Source organism: Rutilus rutilus (assembly GCF_951802725.1).
Source record: "Rutilus rutilus genome assembly, chromosome: 15".
NCBI classification, from domain to species: domain Eukaryota; kingdom Metazoa; phylum Chordata; class Actinopteri; order Cypriniformes; family Leuciscidae; genus Rutilus; species Rutilus rutilus.
Window position 1 is genome coordinate 5,250,197 of NC_140220.1, and position 17,111 is coordinate 5,267,307.

At 36.0% G+C, this 17,111-nt stretch overlaps 2 protein-coding genes across 3 annotated transcripts; one reads left to right on the top strand and one right to left on the bottom strand.

Moving 5' to 3' along the window:
• Positions 1–1,626: 1,626 nt before the first annotated feature.
• On the top strand, positions 1,627–6,938 carry LOC311305604 (usherin). The gene is made up of 5 exons (XM_084433409.1): positions 1,627–1,875; positions 2,889–3,139; positions 4,511–4,582; positions 6,222–6,389; positions 6,472–6,938. The coding sequence occupies exons 1-5, from the start codon at positions 1,848–1,850 to the stop codon at positions 6,556–6,558; spliced, it is 606 nt and encodes a 201-aa protein (XP_084289535.1). The 5' UTR covers positions 1,627–1,847; the 3' UTR covers positions 6,559–6,938.
• Positions 6,939–7,538: 600 nt separating this feature from the next.
• fez2b (fasciculation and elongation protein zeta 2b) lies at positions 7,539–17,111 on the bottom strand. 2 transcript variants are annotated; one of them, XM_084432344.1, is made up of 9 exons: positions 16,829–17,111; positions 16,127–16,235; positions 15,889–16,005; positions 15,478–15,619; positions 14,013–14,278; positions 11,395–11,470; positions 10,244–10,309; positions 10,106–10,133; positions 7,539–9,219 (listed from the first exon to the last, which is right to left on the bottom strand). In XM_084432344.1, exons 1-8 carry the CDS (start codon positions 17,053–17,055, stop codon positions 10,123–10,125), a joined length of 1,014 nt encoding a protein of 337 aa, XP_084288470.1. In that variant the 5' UTR covers positions 17,056–17,111; the 3' UTR covers positions 7,539–9,219; positions 10,106–10,122. The 2 variants fall into 2 exon arrangements, with proteins under 2 accessions (XP_084288470.1, XP_084288469.1); XM_084432343.1 differs by lacking the exon at positions 10,106–10,133 and having other exon boundaries at positions 16,829–17,094.

Consider the following 17,111-nt stretch of genomic DNA (forward strand, 5'->3'; position numbering starts at 1 on the left):
TCATAATGTTTGGTTAAATATATGTGTGTTGTAGGACAAAATGTGAAAGTATCATTATTTTTACTCATAAATTGAAAACTGAAAATCTGACAGCTTGATTTAGCGTGTGCTGGTTCTGTCAGTCTGTAAGCGAGTTAGTGTGATTGTCTGTGATTAATTACATCTGCAGATGATTTTATCCCAGAGTGCATTAATTCACTAATAAACCCTCGGTGTCTCAAACGCGACCAGGCGAAACATGAATGCTGATCAGGGAATTAATGGATTAGCATTTTAGCGTCATGATAAATTAAATCCGCTCTGTTTGATATAGTGCGCATCGTGCACCGGGAACTGACTCATCTATCGGCCTCATATATCTCATGATATATCAGCAGAATATCTCATGAATATTTCATTTTAATACTTGCTGAAATCATCAGAAAGTTGACTCATCATTAAACGCGTTTCGTAAATGGCAAGTCAAAATTGTTAAAACGATTAGTATTTCTTTAATTCTGTATTTCTCTGCATGTTTTTATTATAACAAAGATTGCAGAGAGACATGTTTGGCGAAGTTAGAGCAATCCGCACCATATATCTATGATGTGCACTTTAATCCGCACTGGCCTCTAGTGGTTACGATACGACATTACAGCAAACCTCAATATTCACTTAATGTGTTTGAACGGAAATATACAGACAAATAAAAACCTGCTCTACACAATGCAATGCAAATCATCTAGCTAGCATATTGGACTAGTAATTAATTTGAATATGCATACAAACATCTGTTAGATCAAAAGTATTGCCCTCAAAATATGGTTTTAACTCAATTACAAGAAGTTAGCAGCAGTGTTGTTTTAGATCTTTGATATAGCCTAGTATTATAGTTTTTGTTAATATTTTGAATTAGTTTTTATTTGTATATTTTCTGTTTTCATTTTAATTTTAGTTCAATGTTGGGTAATTTTGTTAGGCCTAATTTTTATTACTTTCTTTTTAAAATGTCTATTCTATTAAGTTTTTAACAACTCAAAGCATGTTGTGGTGTTCTCGTAAAAGCTGGTTCTAGATTCATATTTTGTAAATAAAGTGGTAAATTATGTTTGTTTGTTTTTTCGCAAACAAAGCACTTAAACTACTATAGTCACATAGATTTGCCTACTTTTATGATGTCTTTACCTTTCTGGGGCTTGAAAGTGGTAGTTGCGTATCTGTCAATGGAGGGACAGAAAGCTCTGATTTCATCAAAAAGATACATCGTTTCATCATTTGTGTTCTGAAGATGAACGAAAGTCTAACGGGTTTGGAATGACATAAGGGTGAGTAATAAATGACAGAATTTTTATTTTTGAGTTAAACTAACCCTTTAAATCCCACATGAAGTAGAATGAAATTGAAAGATGTGTCAGCTCAAAAAAGATGTTGTAGTTCACATGTTAATATCTGATCTTGTGAAACATAAGACCAGTAACCATGTTAAAAACAGTTACTTTAGCATTTACAGGTACTGTCTGTGCATGGATTAAAATAGCAAGTGAGACAAAATGTGTGCACTAAGAGTTTGTGTGTTCACTGGGTTGTATCAAAATGACACGGTTTTACTGCGGTAACTGATCTCTCTATCACCTCCTGTTACCATAGAGCCCTGGAGTACAATTACAGCTGCAGAGACACCTTACACACACCGTTTCTGTCCTTTCCACACTCCCCTCGAAGAGACGACACAGACCGAATAGCTTCATTTAAGTGTTTTCCCAATGCACATCTAAAAAATGTTTCAGGTCAGCGCTCATGGTTGATTCTCCGGTCCGTTTGAGGGCCCTGTCTCATGTCACACACACTCCTGGGGTCCCTGAACCCCTATGAGAGGAACCACGGACACAGACACTGGTGAGTGAAACTCTTTGTGACGTTTGCTCGTTTTATTTGAATTGTTTCATGCCGCTGTGTGCATTTGACCTCTGAGTTTGGACACAGATGAGATGCGTGCAGCTTTTATTAGATGCTGTCATTTGGACTGAAATAAAGAGAAGAAAACATCAGTCCATCAGATCAGTATTTCATTCTTTGCAGTGGGTCAAGATGCTTTTTTAAAACCCCACTTGTGTTTAAATGCTAAAAAGCAGGGTGATGGACAAATATCAAACGTCCTCACCTGGAAGAGAGAGATATGGAGCAAACGTGTCTTGTTACAGAGACCTCTGGCAATGTGATTACTGCTAAGAAAGATCAGGACAGTGAAACTAGAGCGACGTGACGTTCAGGCTGTTATCAGACTTCAATACTGGAATCCTGCAGTATACAATGAATACGACCCACTATGAGGTCACATCACCTCGTTACGGGCGTGTTTGTTATTTTGCCATCCAGTTATCATCTCAGAAATAAAAGTTATTTAAAAAAAATATTTCAGTAACGCTTTACAATAAGGTTTCATTTGTTAACATTAGTTAACATGAACTAAGAATGAGCAATACTTCTACAGCATTTATTAATCTTATTTCTAATGTAGGCTACACATTTAGGTTAATACATTTTTAAAGGTAGCCTAAGGCCTAGTTTTACAGAGAGAGTTTAGATTAAGCCATATTAGGCCTTAGTTCAATTAGGACATTTAAGTAGCTTTTATAAACATGCCTTAGAAAAAGAAAAGAAAAAGCCACTGATACGATATATTTTAAGATATGTCAGTGCAAGTTGCTTTCATTTAAAACAGATCTGTTTACCAGATCACTACCACAGATTATTACCAGATCAATTTTATGTGCTGAAGCTGCGTTCAGAATACATAAATGCAAAAGTGCACGAGATGTTAATTAATACATGACAATTGTCCTCCCTGACTGCTTGAATCGGCTGTAAAGCAGCGTTGTGTTGTGTTGTGTCTGCTGCCATGACCTCAGGTGTCGAGGCACCCACTCCTGCCGGTGGTCGTCTGGGTGCAGGTGCGGGAGGTTCACCGTTCTACCGCGAGCTGTGGTTCATCGTGCTGATGGCCGGAGTCGCGCTCGTGCTGCTGGCTGTCATTCTGGCTTTAGTTTTACACAAGGCGTTGAACAAACCACCGTTCACCCGAGAGCGGCCGCCGCTTGTCCCACTGCCACTGCATCGCCGCAGCCCGCTGACCAACTTCCCAGCCAGCAACTCCTACCTGGTGAGACCAAAGACCCTTTATTTGATTTTTTAGATAAAAGCAATTACTTTCACCAAGGACCATCGCCAATTGTTTAAAAAGAGCCTATGATCAGGGCCGATTATATCTGTCAATCAAAAGTGGGATGGAAAAAAACGTGTCAGACTGCAACTCATGTGCATGAAGTCAAGTCAACTCTATTTATCGCGCTTTTAACAATACAGATTGTTTCAAAGCAGCTTTACAGTGATAATAGGAAATTAATGGAACAGAGATTGTTTTGGCTCATAGGTTTTGGCTTTACAGCAGCCCTAAAAAAAAGTTATTGTCCACCTAAAGTACTTTGATGGAAGTGGAGCTGCATCCGAAATCGCATACTTCCCTACTATATAGTAGGCGAAAAACAGTATGTGACAAAAGAAGTATGTCTGAGTTCACAGTAGGCCTACTCATAAAACTGCAGGCAAAAAGTACCTGGGTGACCTACTACTTCCGGTGAGATTCTGAAGTGTGCATATGATGGACACTTTACTATCCCATGAGGCCACAGGAGAGGATCTGTGAATGGCAGTGAAGCAACACAACTGCTGTACAGGTCACATAATGACAACATGGTTAATGTAGTACGTCTTATATTCATGCTATAGCATGACCGCTAATACAGTATGCTAAAACAGTACTGTTTTAGCGGTCGTGAAGTAATAACTTATTAAAAATAAGTAGCCTATAATCAAGAGAATATGTGATTTCAGATGCAGTCTGTTATGTTATGACCGTCTAAGTTAACGCGACACTAACACATTAACAGATTAAAAAATAGTGAAGTTAAACAGGCTCTGTTTGACACCATGAATCACCCATATAGCTTAAACCAGGGTTACCAGGTCTGCGCTTTTTCCCTACACCATGGAATGACAATTAATGTCAGAATTTTTAATTTTTGGGTGAACTATCCCCTTTAAATGCTGGATGAGATCAATAAATCAGGCCGCTACATGATTATGTCATCATTAATACAAAGCCAACATCACCTGATCATATTTTCACACTTCTGGTTTTGAAGGACTGGTCTTGACTACACCTCTGCCCGTGTCTCGCATTTTTAGACGCAAATACACGTCCTGTCATTTGTCAGTTACACAGTTACACTCTGACAAGAGTTTAACCCTTCCATTGCTGCGTGCTTTGACCTGCTTTAAAGGACAGGAACTGTATTAGGCCTTGTCTCTTCAATAAGTCTGATTAGCATATCTGAAGTACACTGACAACATTTTATACTCCTGTGTGAACGCCCCGATCTATCTTTCCTGAAGGAATTCTGGTCAAAGTCCTGAAATAATTCTTCACCATTTATCTATGAAATGTTAATGATATGTTTGTTCCTCGACACAGTTCGACATGGTTCCAGAAACGGTGGGCTCTCCGAACAGCGTCACACTGAAGGCCTTCACGATGCATATGGAGGTCAGAGCTTCATTTTATGCACTGCGTGTTAGTGCATAAAGACCCATATATTGCAGATTCAATTTCTCAATTTTGAATTTACATGTATGATGAACATTATATAAAACAGAACAGTAAACGGTCAAAACAAAACAAAAAAACATTAAATCTTAAAGTAATTTCCGCACGACTAGCAGCACCAAGTGGAGTAAAAAATAAGTTGTCTCTGCATATACAATAGTACACTTTAAAAAATTTAGCTAACGTCAAAGAAATGAGGCAACTTTTAACTTTTTAAGTTAACACAACTAATTTGCTCCAATTAAAGTCAACATAAATACTTTTGCTCATCTAATGAGTAACAGATGGTATTTTCAGCTTAAAAATTCTTGCCTAGGCAACTAAAACAAAATAGTTGAGCCAACTTGAAAAATAAAGCAACCTATCACACTCAACCTTTTAAGTTAACTCAACTTAATTTGCTCCAGTTGAGCCAACTTAAAAACTTGTTCATTTAATTTTTTAAATTCTGTTTCTGTTAATAACAGGTTGAGCTTAAAAATGTAAAAATTCTTGTCAAGGAAACTATAGAATGTTTAGTATCTAGCAGTGCAAGCAGCTACAATCCTTGTGATTATGAAACCAAAACTATGATGTTCATGATATGAATATTATTTGCCTCTTAAAACCAGAGGCAAATATTTGACCCATTTTACCCGGGCAAATATTTGCATACAAAAGTTCCAATGAGGCGCAAATATACACCTCAACACACACATCTCAAACATGGTGCTGATCAACAATTGTAATTCAGTAAAAATATGAACTCTGAACCATATGACAGCTGAATAACAGTGATAACAGCAGAAGCATAAATCAAGCCAGTAAATGCAAAGCAATGATCATTTTTAATAATAGTTACCACATAATATTTTCAAGCTGAAAATGGCACAACATTGTTCAATATAATACATTTTTACAACTACTTTTTTTAGTTAAAAAACATTTTTAAGTTCAAAGACTACTGTTAATCATTAGATGAACAAAAGTATTTGTCTACTTTAATTAGTGCAAATTAGTTGATATAACTTAAGCTGATTGTGAAAGGCTGCCTCATTTTAAGTTAGCTCAACTTTTTTTTTAAAGAAACTTGTCATGACATTTAAATGAGTGTTATTTTAGTAGTAGTTTTAAGTTTTTATAAATATTTTGAATTAGTTTATTATATTTTCAGTTTTCTATTTCATTTTATTTAAAGTTGTATTAATTTCGCTGTCTGTTTTTGTCATTTTTAGTTTTTCTTTAGATGTCTATATAGTTATTAATTTTATTTAACTTAAGCTAAATGAAAATGAGAAATGTTGCCTTGGTAAATAACTAAGTTTAAGTTTTTGTATCTTTAATATTTCAGTTAATGTTTATTTTATTTTAAATAATGATGGTTTTTAAATGATTTTAGTTTTAAAATAAATTACATTTATATAAAATAAATATAGATCAAAAAAATAAAATAAAAATCATAAGCTTATATCATCATATTTTAATAATATACTTTATTTTATGCTTGGTGCCTCCTAGAGTTGGTTCATAAGATTTCCCTCAATAAAAGTCCTTTCAGGAGGTGACGAAGCCTCTTCTCAGATGTTCTTCTGTTGTTCAGGAGGTGACTGAGGGTAAAATGGTTGATGAAGACGGTTCTGCGGAGGGTGTGGTGACCGTCTCAGGTCGGTACGCACAGAACGCTCTACAGCGCAGCGTCAGTCAGTTCATGGACAAGAAAGACGAGGAAGCGTGGGAGCCGCACTTCAGACGCCTCGACAGCGGCCTGGTGAGAACATCAGGATTTATGATGCACTTGCTGCTGCTTGGAAATGCTTTAGTTTTGGCTGATATATGATTTTGATTGTCAGTTTGAAGGTGAGGAGTTTACGGACAGCATCAAAGGCTTCAGCACAGTCAGGAAAGAACACACCATGTTCACGGACACTAACCTTTGACCTTCATCACATATGAGAGTAGGATCGGCACTTTCTCCAGACAAATAAACTGAACTATGTTTTGGTGAAGTCAGAGCCGCTCTGGGACTCTCGTCTCTATGGACCTGCGACACTAATCGTGTCTCCAACTCCAACACAGACAGGAGGAAATCACATTATACAGCAGGCCAAAAAACAGGTTCACATCATTATTGAACCACTGACTTGAAACTAATGTTTCTGTAAGATGGCAAACAAGTATTTTTTAAAGTTGGCTTGAATGGAATATTTGTTTTAACTGAACATTTCTTTTTCTTCTTGTTGTTGTTGTTGTGGCAGATGTAATATTTAAGCTTTAAAGTAGTCACTTGATATTAATATATTAAAGACAACTTTTCATTAAAACTTTGTATAAAGTGATTATCCATCTGTTAGACGTCACCTTAGTTAATATTTGCTTCCTGCAGACTCAAGCAGTTGACTTTATAATAATATATGATTCAATTTAACTTATCGTTTCTCATTTATATATATATATATATATATTTCTTTTTTTAAATGTAATTTTTTTTTTCTAAGGCTTGATTCATTTTCTTTTGCATTTGCATATTTAAACAACATTTCAGAAGCTTGTAATACAAAACAGTTGTTTTAATGTAATGATTAATCAACTGAGGATTTCAAATATTAACCATAACACAAGCTAACATACATTTTACTACTCCAAGATCCAACTTTTTATAATCAAACAATGTTGTTTGACTCACTTGACATTCAAATATTGGGGTTCATGCTCCCTAAAAAAGGGTTAATGGACAAATTAATGGGTTAATTGTGTATTTTTTTTTGTATTAGACAAACAACCCCATGATAAGGAAAGTATACAACTGGACATAAGTTATAAAATATTTTAATTTCATTACATTTTACAGTTATTTTCTTTAAAACATCTTTATGAATCCGGCCTAATGAGAGGCACTGAAAGACAAACGCACAGCGGGTTTGACGAACAGAACAGATGCTTTTATTTGAAAACTGCCCTGCTACATACAATGCATTATAAAATACTAATTCATTAATGTTGCATTAAAAATAAGGTACAAAATTTCATGCATTCAAAAAGGCAGCGTTTCATTATTGCTTGTATAAATATATAATCTCTAGTTATTATAGTACGTGTACCCTGATTTACTGTGCTAATGTTCCTCAGAATCAGGCCACGACAACCTGACGACACAAACAAGAGCTGTAGTTCAATATTTTATGCAAATGTCGTGTTCTGCAAAACCGTTCCCTTTTAGATCGATTGAAAGTGCGTGAAACGACTTTTTCGTTCTGAATGCTTTACAAGCAAACAACAACATGGACCCTTTTAATGCGAGGATGCATGTTCATCTGGGACACGAGACAGTCGAGTGCTTTATTCGCATTAACATAAAAAAGGCACGCGACTGACTGATGAAACAAACGAACACATCCTGTAAGTGTTGATAGTTCCCCCTCTGATTTAGACCGAGACGAGACATGAGATGTTTTCGTCCTCACATGCAGAAACTGCTACCTGAGTTTAAAGGACTAGTTCACTCAAAAAAAATAAAATAAAAAATAATCGTTCCAAACCCGTATCCCTTTCTTTCGTGTAAAAAACAAAGATAAACAGCTATCAAATGACTTCAGAAGATTTGGAATATGGCACACGATCCGTATGGACCTCTTTCTCTGATGCTGGGATATTCTTCACCTTTTCACAGAAGAAATAAAGGTTTGGAACGACATGACGACAGATTTTTTATTTTTGAGTGAAATAATCCTTTACGGTTGTGCGTTTGTGGGAACGCATATGAACTCGATCTCTCTGTCTAAAAACAACATTCAGCTTTTACAGTCACACATTCAAAAATATCACCTCCGTCCGGTTTCAACAAAGACTAATAAGCCAGAGACAATCATTCAATCTTGTTACAGGACCTCGGTGAAGACAGACAGACGCGTTTGAGTGTTTTAGCTCTTCGTACCTTGTCCTCCCTCCACTGCTGATATCTCACATCATCACAGATTTCACTTCAACTGGCAGCAAATACACGAGCCGTTCGCTCCTCGTCATCTGAATATTAATACTGTCATAGAGATGTTAGAAGCACAAACCCTAAAGCTGGCCAAACACAACAAAGACCATTTAGTATGTGGCAATGAAATAAAATATTATTATTCTGTTATCAGTACCTCTCAATCGGTTCACTCTGATATGATTTTACAGCTACATAAATGACCTACACAAATATCTTCAACCTGTCTCTGCTGTAAAGTGTGCTTTCAAATCATAAGCAGCAGCTCAAAACTCATCTAAAGAGATCTAGATCTGCACTACGACAAACTCATCTGAATATGATGCAAACATGCATGGGTTACGACAGCTGCACTGTGATGAAAAGATATCAACTACAACAGAGGAAACTTGTCGAATCATAAGAAATAAACTAAATACTGCCCTCAAGCTCACACACAATAACATCTACACCAAATAAAACACATTCAGACTGAGAAATAAATGCCACTGGCGGTGTAAATTCTGTGCATTGTTAGAGAAGAGCATCATCTGGAGAGATGCCGATGACCAGATGTCCACTGTACCGATGAGATGCGCTGGTCTTCCGCTCTGGAAACTCTATGTGGGACACAACACTGAAACAACAGACACGATTGGACAGATTAGTGGAAGCCTAATATATTACACTAGCATTCAACAGTTTGGGGTCAGTCAGATTTAAAACATTTTTTTAAAATAATAATAATTGAATACTTTGATTCCTCGAGGATGCATGAAATTGATCAAAAGAATTATTCTTAATATTCTATAACAATATAAAGACATTCATAATGTTATAAAAGATTTCTATTTTCAAATAAACTTTCTATTCATTAAAGAATCCTGGAAAAAATAAACGGTATCACAGTTTCCACAAAAATACGAAGCAGCACAACCGTTTAACATTAATAATAATTAGAAATGTTTCTTGAGCAGCAAATCATCATATTAGAATGATTTCTGAAGGATCATGTGACACTGAAGACTGGAGGAATGATGCTGAAAATTCAGCTTTGCATCACAGAAATAAATTACAGTTTAAAATATATTCGAATAAAAAATTGTTATTTTAAATTGTAATAATATTTCACAATATTACTAATTTTACTGTATTTTTGATCAAATAAATGCAGCCTTGGTGAGCAGAAGAGACTTCTTTCAAAAACACAAAAATCTGGCAGATTTTAAACTTTTAAACCGTAGTGTATATTGTTGTGTTTTGCTGTATATGTATATTACGAACACACACAGCACAGAGACAAACACAACACACACAGACAACAAAGACATATTCTACACATATGGGTGTATTTACTTGGATAGGTTGGAGAAAAACGTATCCACAGAAGTGAGGTAAATCAGACAAATTCTCCCTTTGTGGATGTCCTTATTTGGAATAACTAATTATAAATACAATTTTAATGTGTTTTTTTTTTTGTAGTTGTAATTTTACTCCGTTAGTGTTATATGAAATCAACACACCTCTGTCTCCTGATCTCTCACACCAGTGCTAAAGGTCAAATGAAGCGAGAGCAAAAATAAAACATAAAACACACAAGATCAATGAGGTTCAGACTGATAGTGATGGAGATGGATGAGTGTTTCAGGCGTCTCTGATACCTTTGAGGATGTAGTCGGTCAGGAGAGCAGGAACCGTGTCACTGTCCTCGCGCATGGCATGAAGAACTGCAGAGAAACACGGATACATGTACAAAAACACACACATGGACCCTCTTTAAATCTGGAATTATTATCAGAACATATAATACTTTTAAAGCAATGCATTCAAAATTAAAATCAAATATTATACATTACACACACACATATATATATATTAGGGATGTTAATTTAACATGTTAAGGGAAAATAAACGTATTAATATTAATGCATTTAACTGCCCAAGACCTATGTAGTTCATTTTCATAAAGTTGATTGGTGACGAACATGATGCAGGGCAACAACACACTGAGTGATGGAGCCGATAGAAAAATAGCCTAAAATTCAAGATATCAGGGCAAAAATGCCCCAGTATGAGTTGTCTCATATTTCTATCATGATGTTAAGCAATATCACACGAGCAACGAGTACAATATCACACGAGTGCTGCTTTTATCCCGAATAGCACGAGTGCAAATGTGATACTGAGTTTATACAAGAGTTCAATCAATAAGAAGTTAATATTGTTATATTTTAGACACAATATTGTCTGCTTTTGCTAAATTTTGCCAACGAAAATATTATCTAAAAGCCAGATAAGAACTGCACACAGCGGTGCTTCATTTCTGAATGAATCTGTTCTGAGCGAATCAATCGGGTGAACCACTGATTCAACGGCCCATTTATAAAGAGAGCCATTCACCATGACTTACTCATTTAGACATTTACGCCTCCTACTGGGAGTTTTAGTTTCTTATTTAGAAAAATTATTTCATATTTCCATATTAGTAAAAAACACATTAAAGGTATAGTTCACCCAAAAATGAAAATTCTGTCATTTACTCGCCCTCATGGCCGTTGAAGCCTAAACGTTTATGTGTAATAAATTCTATGTTGAATCAAATATAATATTTATTTCTTAAGCTTCTTTTTGTAATGTCTATTTGACGTTTTTCTAATTTAACACAATAATGATCTTTTGGGGGTAATTTCTCAACCAAATTTGATGATTTGTTGACTAATTTGCGATTAATTAACCGCCACATCATGTAATTAGATTAAATTACAGTAATAAGTAATATTTTTAAACTGAACACGCATTCACTTTGACTCACTCTTGGTCAGGATCTGCAGGTCTTCTACAGACGGTGCTCCGTTGCTCCTGTCATACGGGATCACCGTCGTCAAATACTGAGACAAAGGGGTAAAAAATTAAAAAACGGTCAAAATCTAAAACAACAAAGTCCATTTTAATAGATCGATAATTTAACTGATTTTTCAAAAAATGAAAAAAATGATTCTTGGAGAAACATACAGTATGTTTCACATATGGGAGACGTTCTCCACACACATTTTGGGGGAAAATCTGTGGATTTCCCCAGAATACATTTGTTTATTTGTTTATAGTTTAACGCCATGCCGGCTACCCTGGCTATATTCATGGCGAGAAAGTGATTAAAAAAAAGGACGATTAAAATTGTTTTTTAAACTGGTCTTACTTCATTAAAAATCTTTTCATTCGAGTCAACAAAAAAAGAAAAAATTCTAACAGAGTTCAGAATATCACAGTCCATCAAAAGATGCTTCAGCAATAATGGATTCTGGCACGAGGGGCATAAAGGAGGATCTTCACCCGGTAACAGAAACGTGCCCAATACGGCAGCATGTGTAGGCAATATGATCCCAGCGATTTACAAAATGGACACAAAGTTTTACACCAACCACAGGACTGATTTTGTAAAGTTTGTTTGTTATACACTACTGTTCAAAAGTTTGGGGTCAGTAAGATTTTTTAATGTTTTTAAAAGAAGTCTCTTCTGCTCACCAAGGCTGCATTTATTTGATAAAAAACAATAAAAAAAAAACAGTAATATTGTGAAATATTATGACAATGTAAAATGACTGTTTTCTATTTTAAAGGTCCCGTTCTATGCCCCTTTTCACAAGATGTAAAATAAGTCTCTGATGTCCCCAGAGTGTGTATGTGAAGTTTGAGCTCAAAATACCCAACAGATCATTTTTTACAGCATGTTTAAATTGACATTTTTTTGGGGCTGTTTTAGTGTGTTCCCTTTAAATGCAAATGAGCTGCTGCTGGACGACCCAGGGGGCGGAGCTTCATGAGCTCGCGCTCAGTCTGTCAGGACAAATTCATCTCACGGAATGATGATAATATCAGAAACTCTCAGTAACGGCGTTCATTTCGAGTCGGACAATAATGCCTACAGAGTCAGAGTGCTGTATAGAGATGAAACAGGTATGGTTTAGTAGTTTAATTACGGTTATTATAATGTATTTGTCATCTGCTTGTATGTATCCATTATTTATTAACAGCCTACAAGTCTGCTGTTTCGGACCAGGTCCGAATGATGATCAAACATGTACTGATGAGTTTAATACAGTTTATTGTACATCACACAAAAGATGAAGCGTCAGTTTTACTTCAGAAAATCACCGTAAGAGCTGAGTAAACACAGTAGCCTAAGTTATAAGAAGTGCGCAAGTAGCCAGTAGAGTTGAGGGAGCATTCCTGTGGGCGGAGATTAGTCCAAAAACGGTTCTGGTGACATCATGAATGCAGGAAGTAGAGGGGTGTAGTCCAAACGAGTCGTTCGTTGTAGGCTTTGAAAGGCAACTTCTGTTAAATAAAATATCTCGCTTGGCATTGAACTTTGAGCGTTATAATTTTACAGATATTATTTATACTCTAACAACAACATTACACACTAACTAAACTTTGAAACATGGAATCGCATAGAACGGGACCTTTAATATATTTTAAACTGTAATTTATTCCTGTGATCAAAGCTGGATTTTCAGCATCATTACTCCAGTCTTCAGTGTCACATGATCCTTCAGAAATCATTCTAATATGATGATTTGATGCTCAAGAAACATTCATTATTATGATCAATGTTGTGCACAATTTTTTTTCAAAATTCTTTGATGAATAGAAAGTTCAAAAGAACAGCATTTATTTAAAATAGAATATTTTCTAACATTATAAATGTCTTTACTGTCACTTTTGATCAGTTTAACTAAATTAAATTAAATTAAAATTCTTACTGACCCCAAACTTTTGAACGGTAGTGTTTAATGTTACAAAAGCTTTAGATTTCAGATAAATGCTGTTCTTTTGAACTTTCTATTCATCATAGCATCATGAAATAAAAATGTAAATAACTGTTTTCAACATTGATAATAATCATAAATGTTTCTTGAGCATCAAATCATCATATTAGAGTGATTTCTGAATGTGACACTGAAGACTGAGTAATGATGCTGAAAATCCAGCTTTGATCACAGGAATAAATTACTCTTAACTATATATTCACGTAGAAAACAGCTGTTTTAAATTGGAATAATATTTCACAATATTACTGTTTTTGTTTGTATTTTTAATCAAATAAATGCAGCCTTGGTGAGCAGAAGAGACTTCTTTTAAAAACATTAAAAATCTTACTGACCCCAAACTTTTGAACGGTAGTGTACACTGATCCCATTCAGATCCCATTTCTTTAGGATGTAAGTGTTTATAATAGGTTTGAGGTCTGAAGGTGGAATTGGGCCTAAAAAGGTCAAATGTGTTAAAGGAAGCTGAAGCAGTACTGATATATGAAAGCATTATGAAACTAGTTAAAACACTGACAGACGTGGGGTTCTGCAGAGCTTTGGATTTTGTGTATTTCTGTGTATTTTGTGTGGGTTTGCTATTAGTAATTCTCATCCTTACGGTTCCTGGCACATACGAGCGGTCAGATCTCTGCACTCCTCCTGTGGGCTTTATCTTCCTCTTCTTCTTCAGCAGCTCTCGATGCTCTTTCTGTCGGTTCTGCACGTCGATCAGAGCCGAGATGAACGTGTTCTTCACCTCCTTCTCATAGTCCAGCTCCTCCCGGACTGCCAGCTGATCGATGAGCTCCTCTGAGAAACCCCGGATCTGACGCTCCACCTCCTCGAGACGCTCCAGCAGCTCGGACACACACAGACCACGCAACCCTGAAATACAGAACAAACAGACTCGAGCTTATCTCCACTTCTACAGCACCATTATTTCATAACACCCTCATTTCAACACTCCAGTTCTGTCTGAGAAGTAAAAGATATGTGTGAACATCTTCCAACATTACAGAGCTCAAAAGGTACTTGAACAGTTTCCATCTTACATTTCAGCAAAATCAACTAGATTATACCAGGGACATTTCTCATTTCTACATACTGCCACAGAAAGTACTATGCTTTTAATTGTTTAAAGTTAAACAATTATGTGAGAATACTAGTATATTCATTTAATCACTTAACTGTCAGGAATAAAGAAAACAAAAAGCAATAAGAACAGAGATGGTTTTCTAGTTTTCTATATCATTACATTATATTTAAGTGTTTATACACATACTCTGGGACGAAAATAAATAGTTGTACAAACATTTAAATTGCACATAAGGCAGTTTTTATATCAATAGAATTATGTTTTAAATCCAATTTGTTGGTGAAACAAACATTTAAATGATAATAAACTGTAATAGCTTTCTTTCATGACAGATTTATTCAAAGATACATTCAATAATGAAAAAATATAATGAATATGTAATATAGTGCATTTATTTATCAAAACTCTCTTCTCTAGAGATCATTTTACTGGCTAACTATCAAAGCTGGTCAATGAATGGCTTATCTGAGGTAAATGTGACATTATGTGACATTGTTCTCAAGCTGTTTTATTGACATCTTTCCACGGTTGAAACACCGATTGAGTGATTACAAGATACAGGATTCATCTTCATCTTTCAGCATACCTTCTGATGTTATTTAGTCTTTAAATAACATAAAAATTGCTGTTTCGGACAAAAAATTTCAGGGGCATCATCAATACATACAATAATTGCACACCTTAAATTATCTAATGCAGGGTTTCCAAAACTAGAACTTGTAAGTTGCAGAAAATCTAATTATTAATGAAATCATAAAAAGTTCACATTAAAACAAATAATAAAAAATATAAATATTAAATATTTTATTTGTTTCCCTGCATGCCATGTGACCATTAACCGATATCAGAGAAGCATGAACATGCGAATGCGATGTTAAATTATTGAAATATTAACTTAAAAATCTCAGGAGGAACTTCAAATAATATTTTAGGTGAAAAGGCTGTCAAAAAAAAAAAAGAGTTGTGAATAAAGACATGCAGTACTTACGTTCCTCGCAGCTGCTGCTGGATGTCGAGTGTGTGAGTGTGTGTAACTCGTGCGACATCATGGAGAGGTCAAACTGAGATGGACTCTCATGTTCCTCGTCATCTGGAGACTCCTGCATGATCTCTTCAATCTCCTCTATCACCTGATTAACACACACAGGTTATGGAGATTAATGTACAGGTTTGACCACATCTGTCAAGAGTCAAGACAAGTCACATTTATTTATATAGCGCTTTATCTGCGCAAAATATGCGGCGTTCACGCTCTGCTGTGAAGACATCGCAAAATCGTCGTCATTTAGGAATAAGATTGCATGGGTGTTTGAATCGTATCATGATCTTTTAACGATTAATCTGACTATGACTGGCCCTCATTCAGTATACTCTCAAAGTGTGTTTTGAGTGTGAATACCTGTTCTGCAGTAAACAGCGGCTCATCGTTCACACAGGAGATGATGATCGTGTGCATGTCCATCTGATCCCTGAGCTCCTCGTCATCAGACACGTCAAGATTACGGACCTCCACCGTCTAAAACACACACACACACACACACACACACACACACACACACACACACACACACACACACACAGTGTGAGCTCTGTCTGCACGGACTGAAGGGAAAGATGAATGGATGGACAGATCTCACCTCCTGAGGTCGGAGATTCAGTGTGGGCAGGTGTAGTGAACGAGTGTGAGAGGTTTTCCAGTCCACTGGCATCACGTTGCCGTAGTTCTCCGTCAGAGCATTCCATATCCTGTGAAATAACAAGAAAACAGAAGAATAAATAAGACAAACAGTAATATGCAAATAATGCAATGCAATACAACTGAGATGAGAGACGAACAAAAAAAGCCTGATGTTTCATATTTGATGCTCACATTTTAACATAATTTTTTTTTAAATAAAGATGTATGGATAATCAAGTAAACATAAGTTGCTTCAGTCCATTAATTGTTCATCTTAGAACATAAGAAACTTTTATATTGTTAATAGTTTTCAATTTTAAAATAAAAAGATTGAAAAAAGATTTCAATTTTATTTGTGTGACACTGATACGACCTTTACAAAATACTGGAACAAAATGGTACTTAAATGTATTTCAAAGAATATAATTGAACTACCATGATAAATGTCCAAAAATAAAAACGTTAACGTTACATTATAATGTTAGTGTAAATAAAGAATCACAGCCATAAATGTGAAACCTAACAACTAATTCTCCACAACACGGAGTTAAGTAATTAAAACGGCAGCGTGTATATTTATATAAAATTCTTTACAATATAATTATATATTACATGATATTTCAAGTAATAATCTTATTTTGAGTGTGTTGTTGTCACTCACTCGTCGTCGCGCAGCAGCTCGTGCTCGCTCACGGCGCGCACGGAGACGCTCGTGCACGCGCTGCCGGAGTGAGGGAAGCTCGCGCTCAGCGTCTCGTCGAAGGATGCGAAGCTTTGGATCTGCGGGGAATTCTCCGGTTCCGCGGTCCAGCTGGTGCTCGAATCGGCCGCTTTGAATTCGTTAAAATCCTCCCAGTCTTCATCGAGCGGAGCGACCGGGGCCGCCATAACTGTGGGGAACGACGGGGACACAGAGAACGCGCGCGAGGGGGCGGGACGACGCT

What these genes read in the sequence shown, in the direction of transcription:
- LOC311305604 (XM_084433409.1), top strand. Translation starts at nt 1,848, where the DNA reads ATGAGAGGAACCACGGACACAGACACTG. An exon ending in AACCACGGACACAGACACTG is followed by an intron (nt 1,876 to 2,888) that starts GTGAGTGAAACT and finishes CCATGACCTCAG; the next exon opens with GTGTCGAGGCACCCACTCCT. An exon ending in CCTTCACGATGCATATGGAG is followed by an intron (nt 4,583 to 6,221) that starts GTCAGAGCTTCA and finishes TCTGTTGTTCAG; the next exon opens with GAGGTGACTGAGGGTAAAAT.
- fez2b (XM_084432343.1), bottom strand. Translation starts at nt 17,055, where the DNA reads ATGGCGGCCCCGGTCGCTCCGCTCGATGAAGACTGGGAGGATTTTAAC. An exon ending in GAGCTGCTGCGCGACGACGA is followed by an intron (nt 16,236 to 16,828) that starts GTGAGTGACAAC and finishes GTTATTTCACAG; the next exon opens with GATATGGAATGCTCTGACGG. An exon ending in TGAATCTCCGACCTCAGGAG is followed by an intron (nt 16,006 to 16,126) that starts GTGAGATCTGTC and finishes TGTGTGTTTTAG; the next exon opens with ACGGTGGAGGTCCGTAATCT.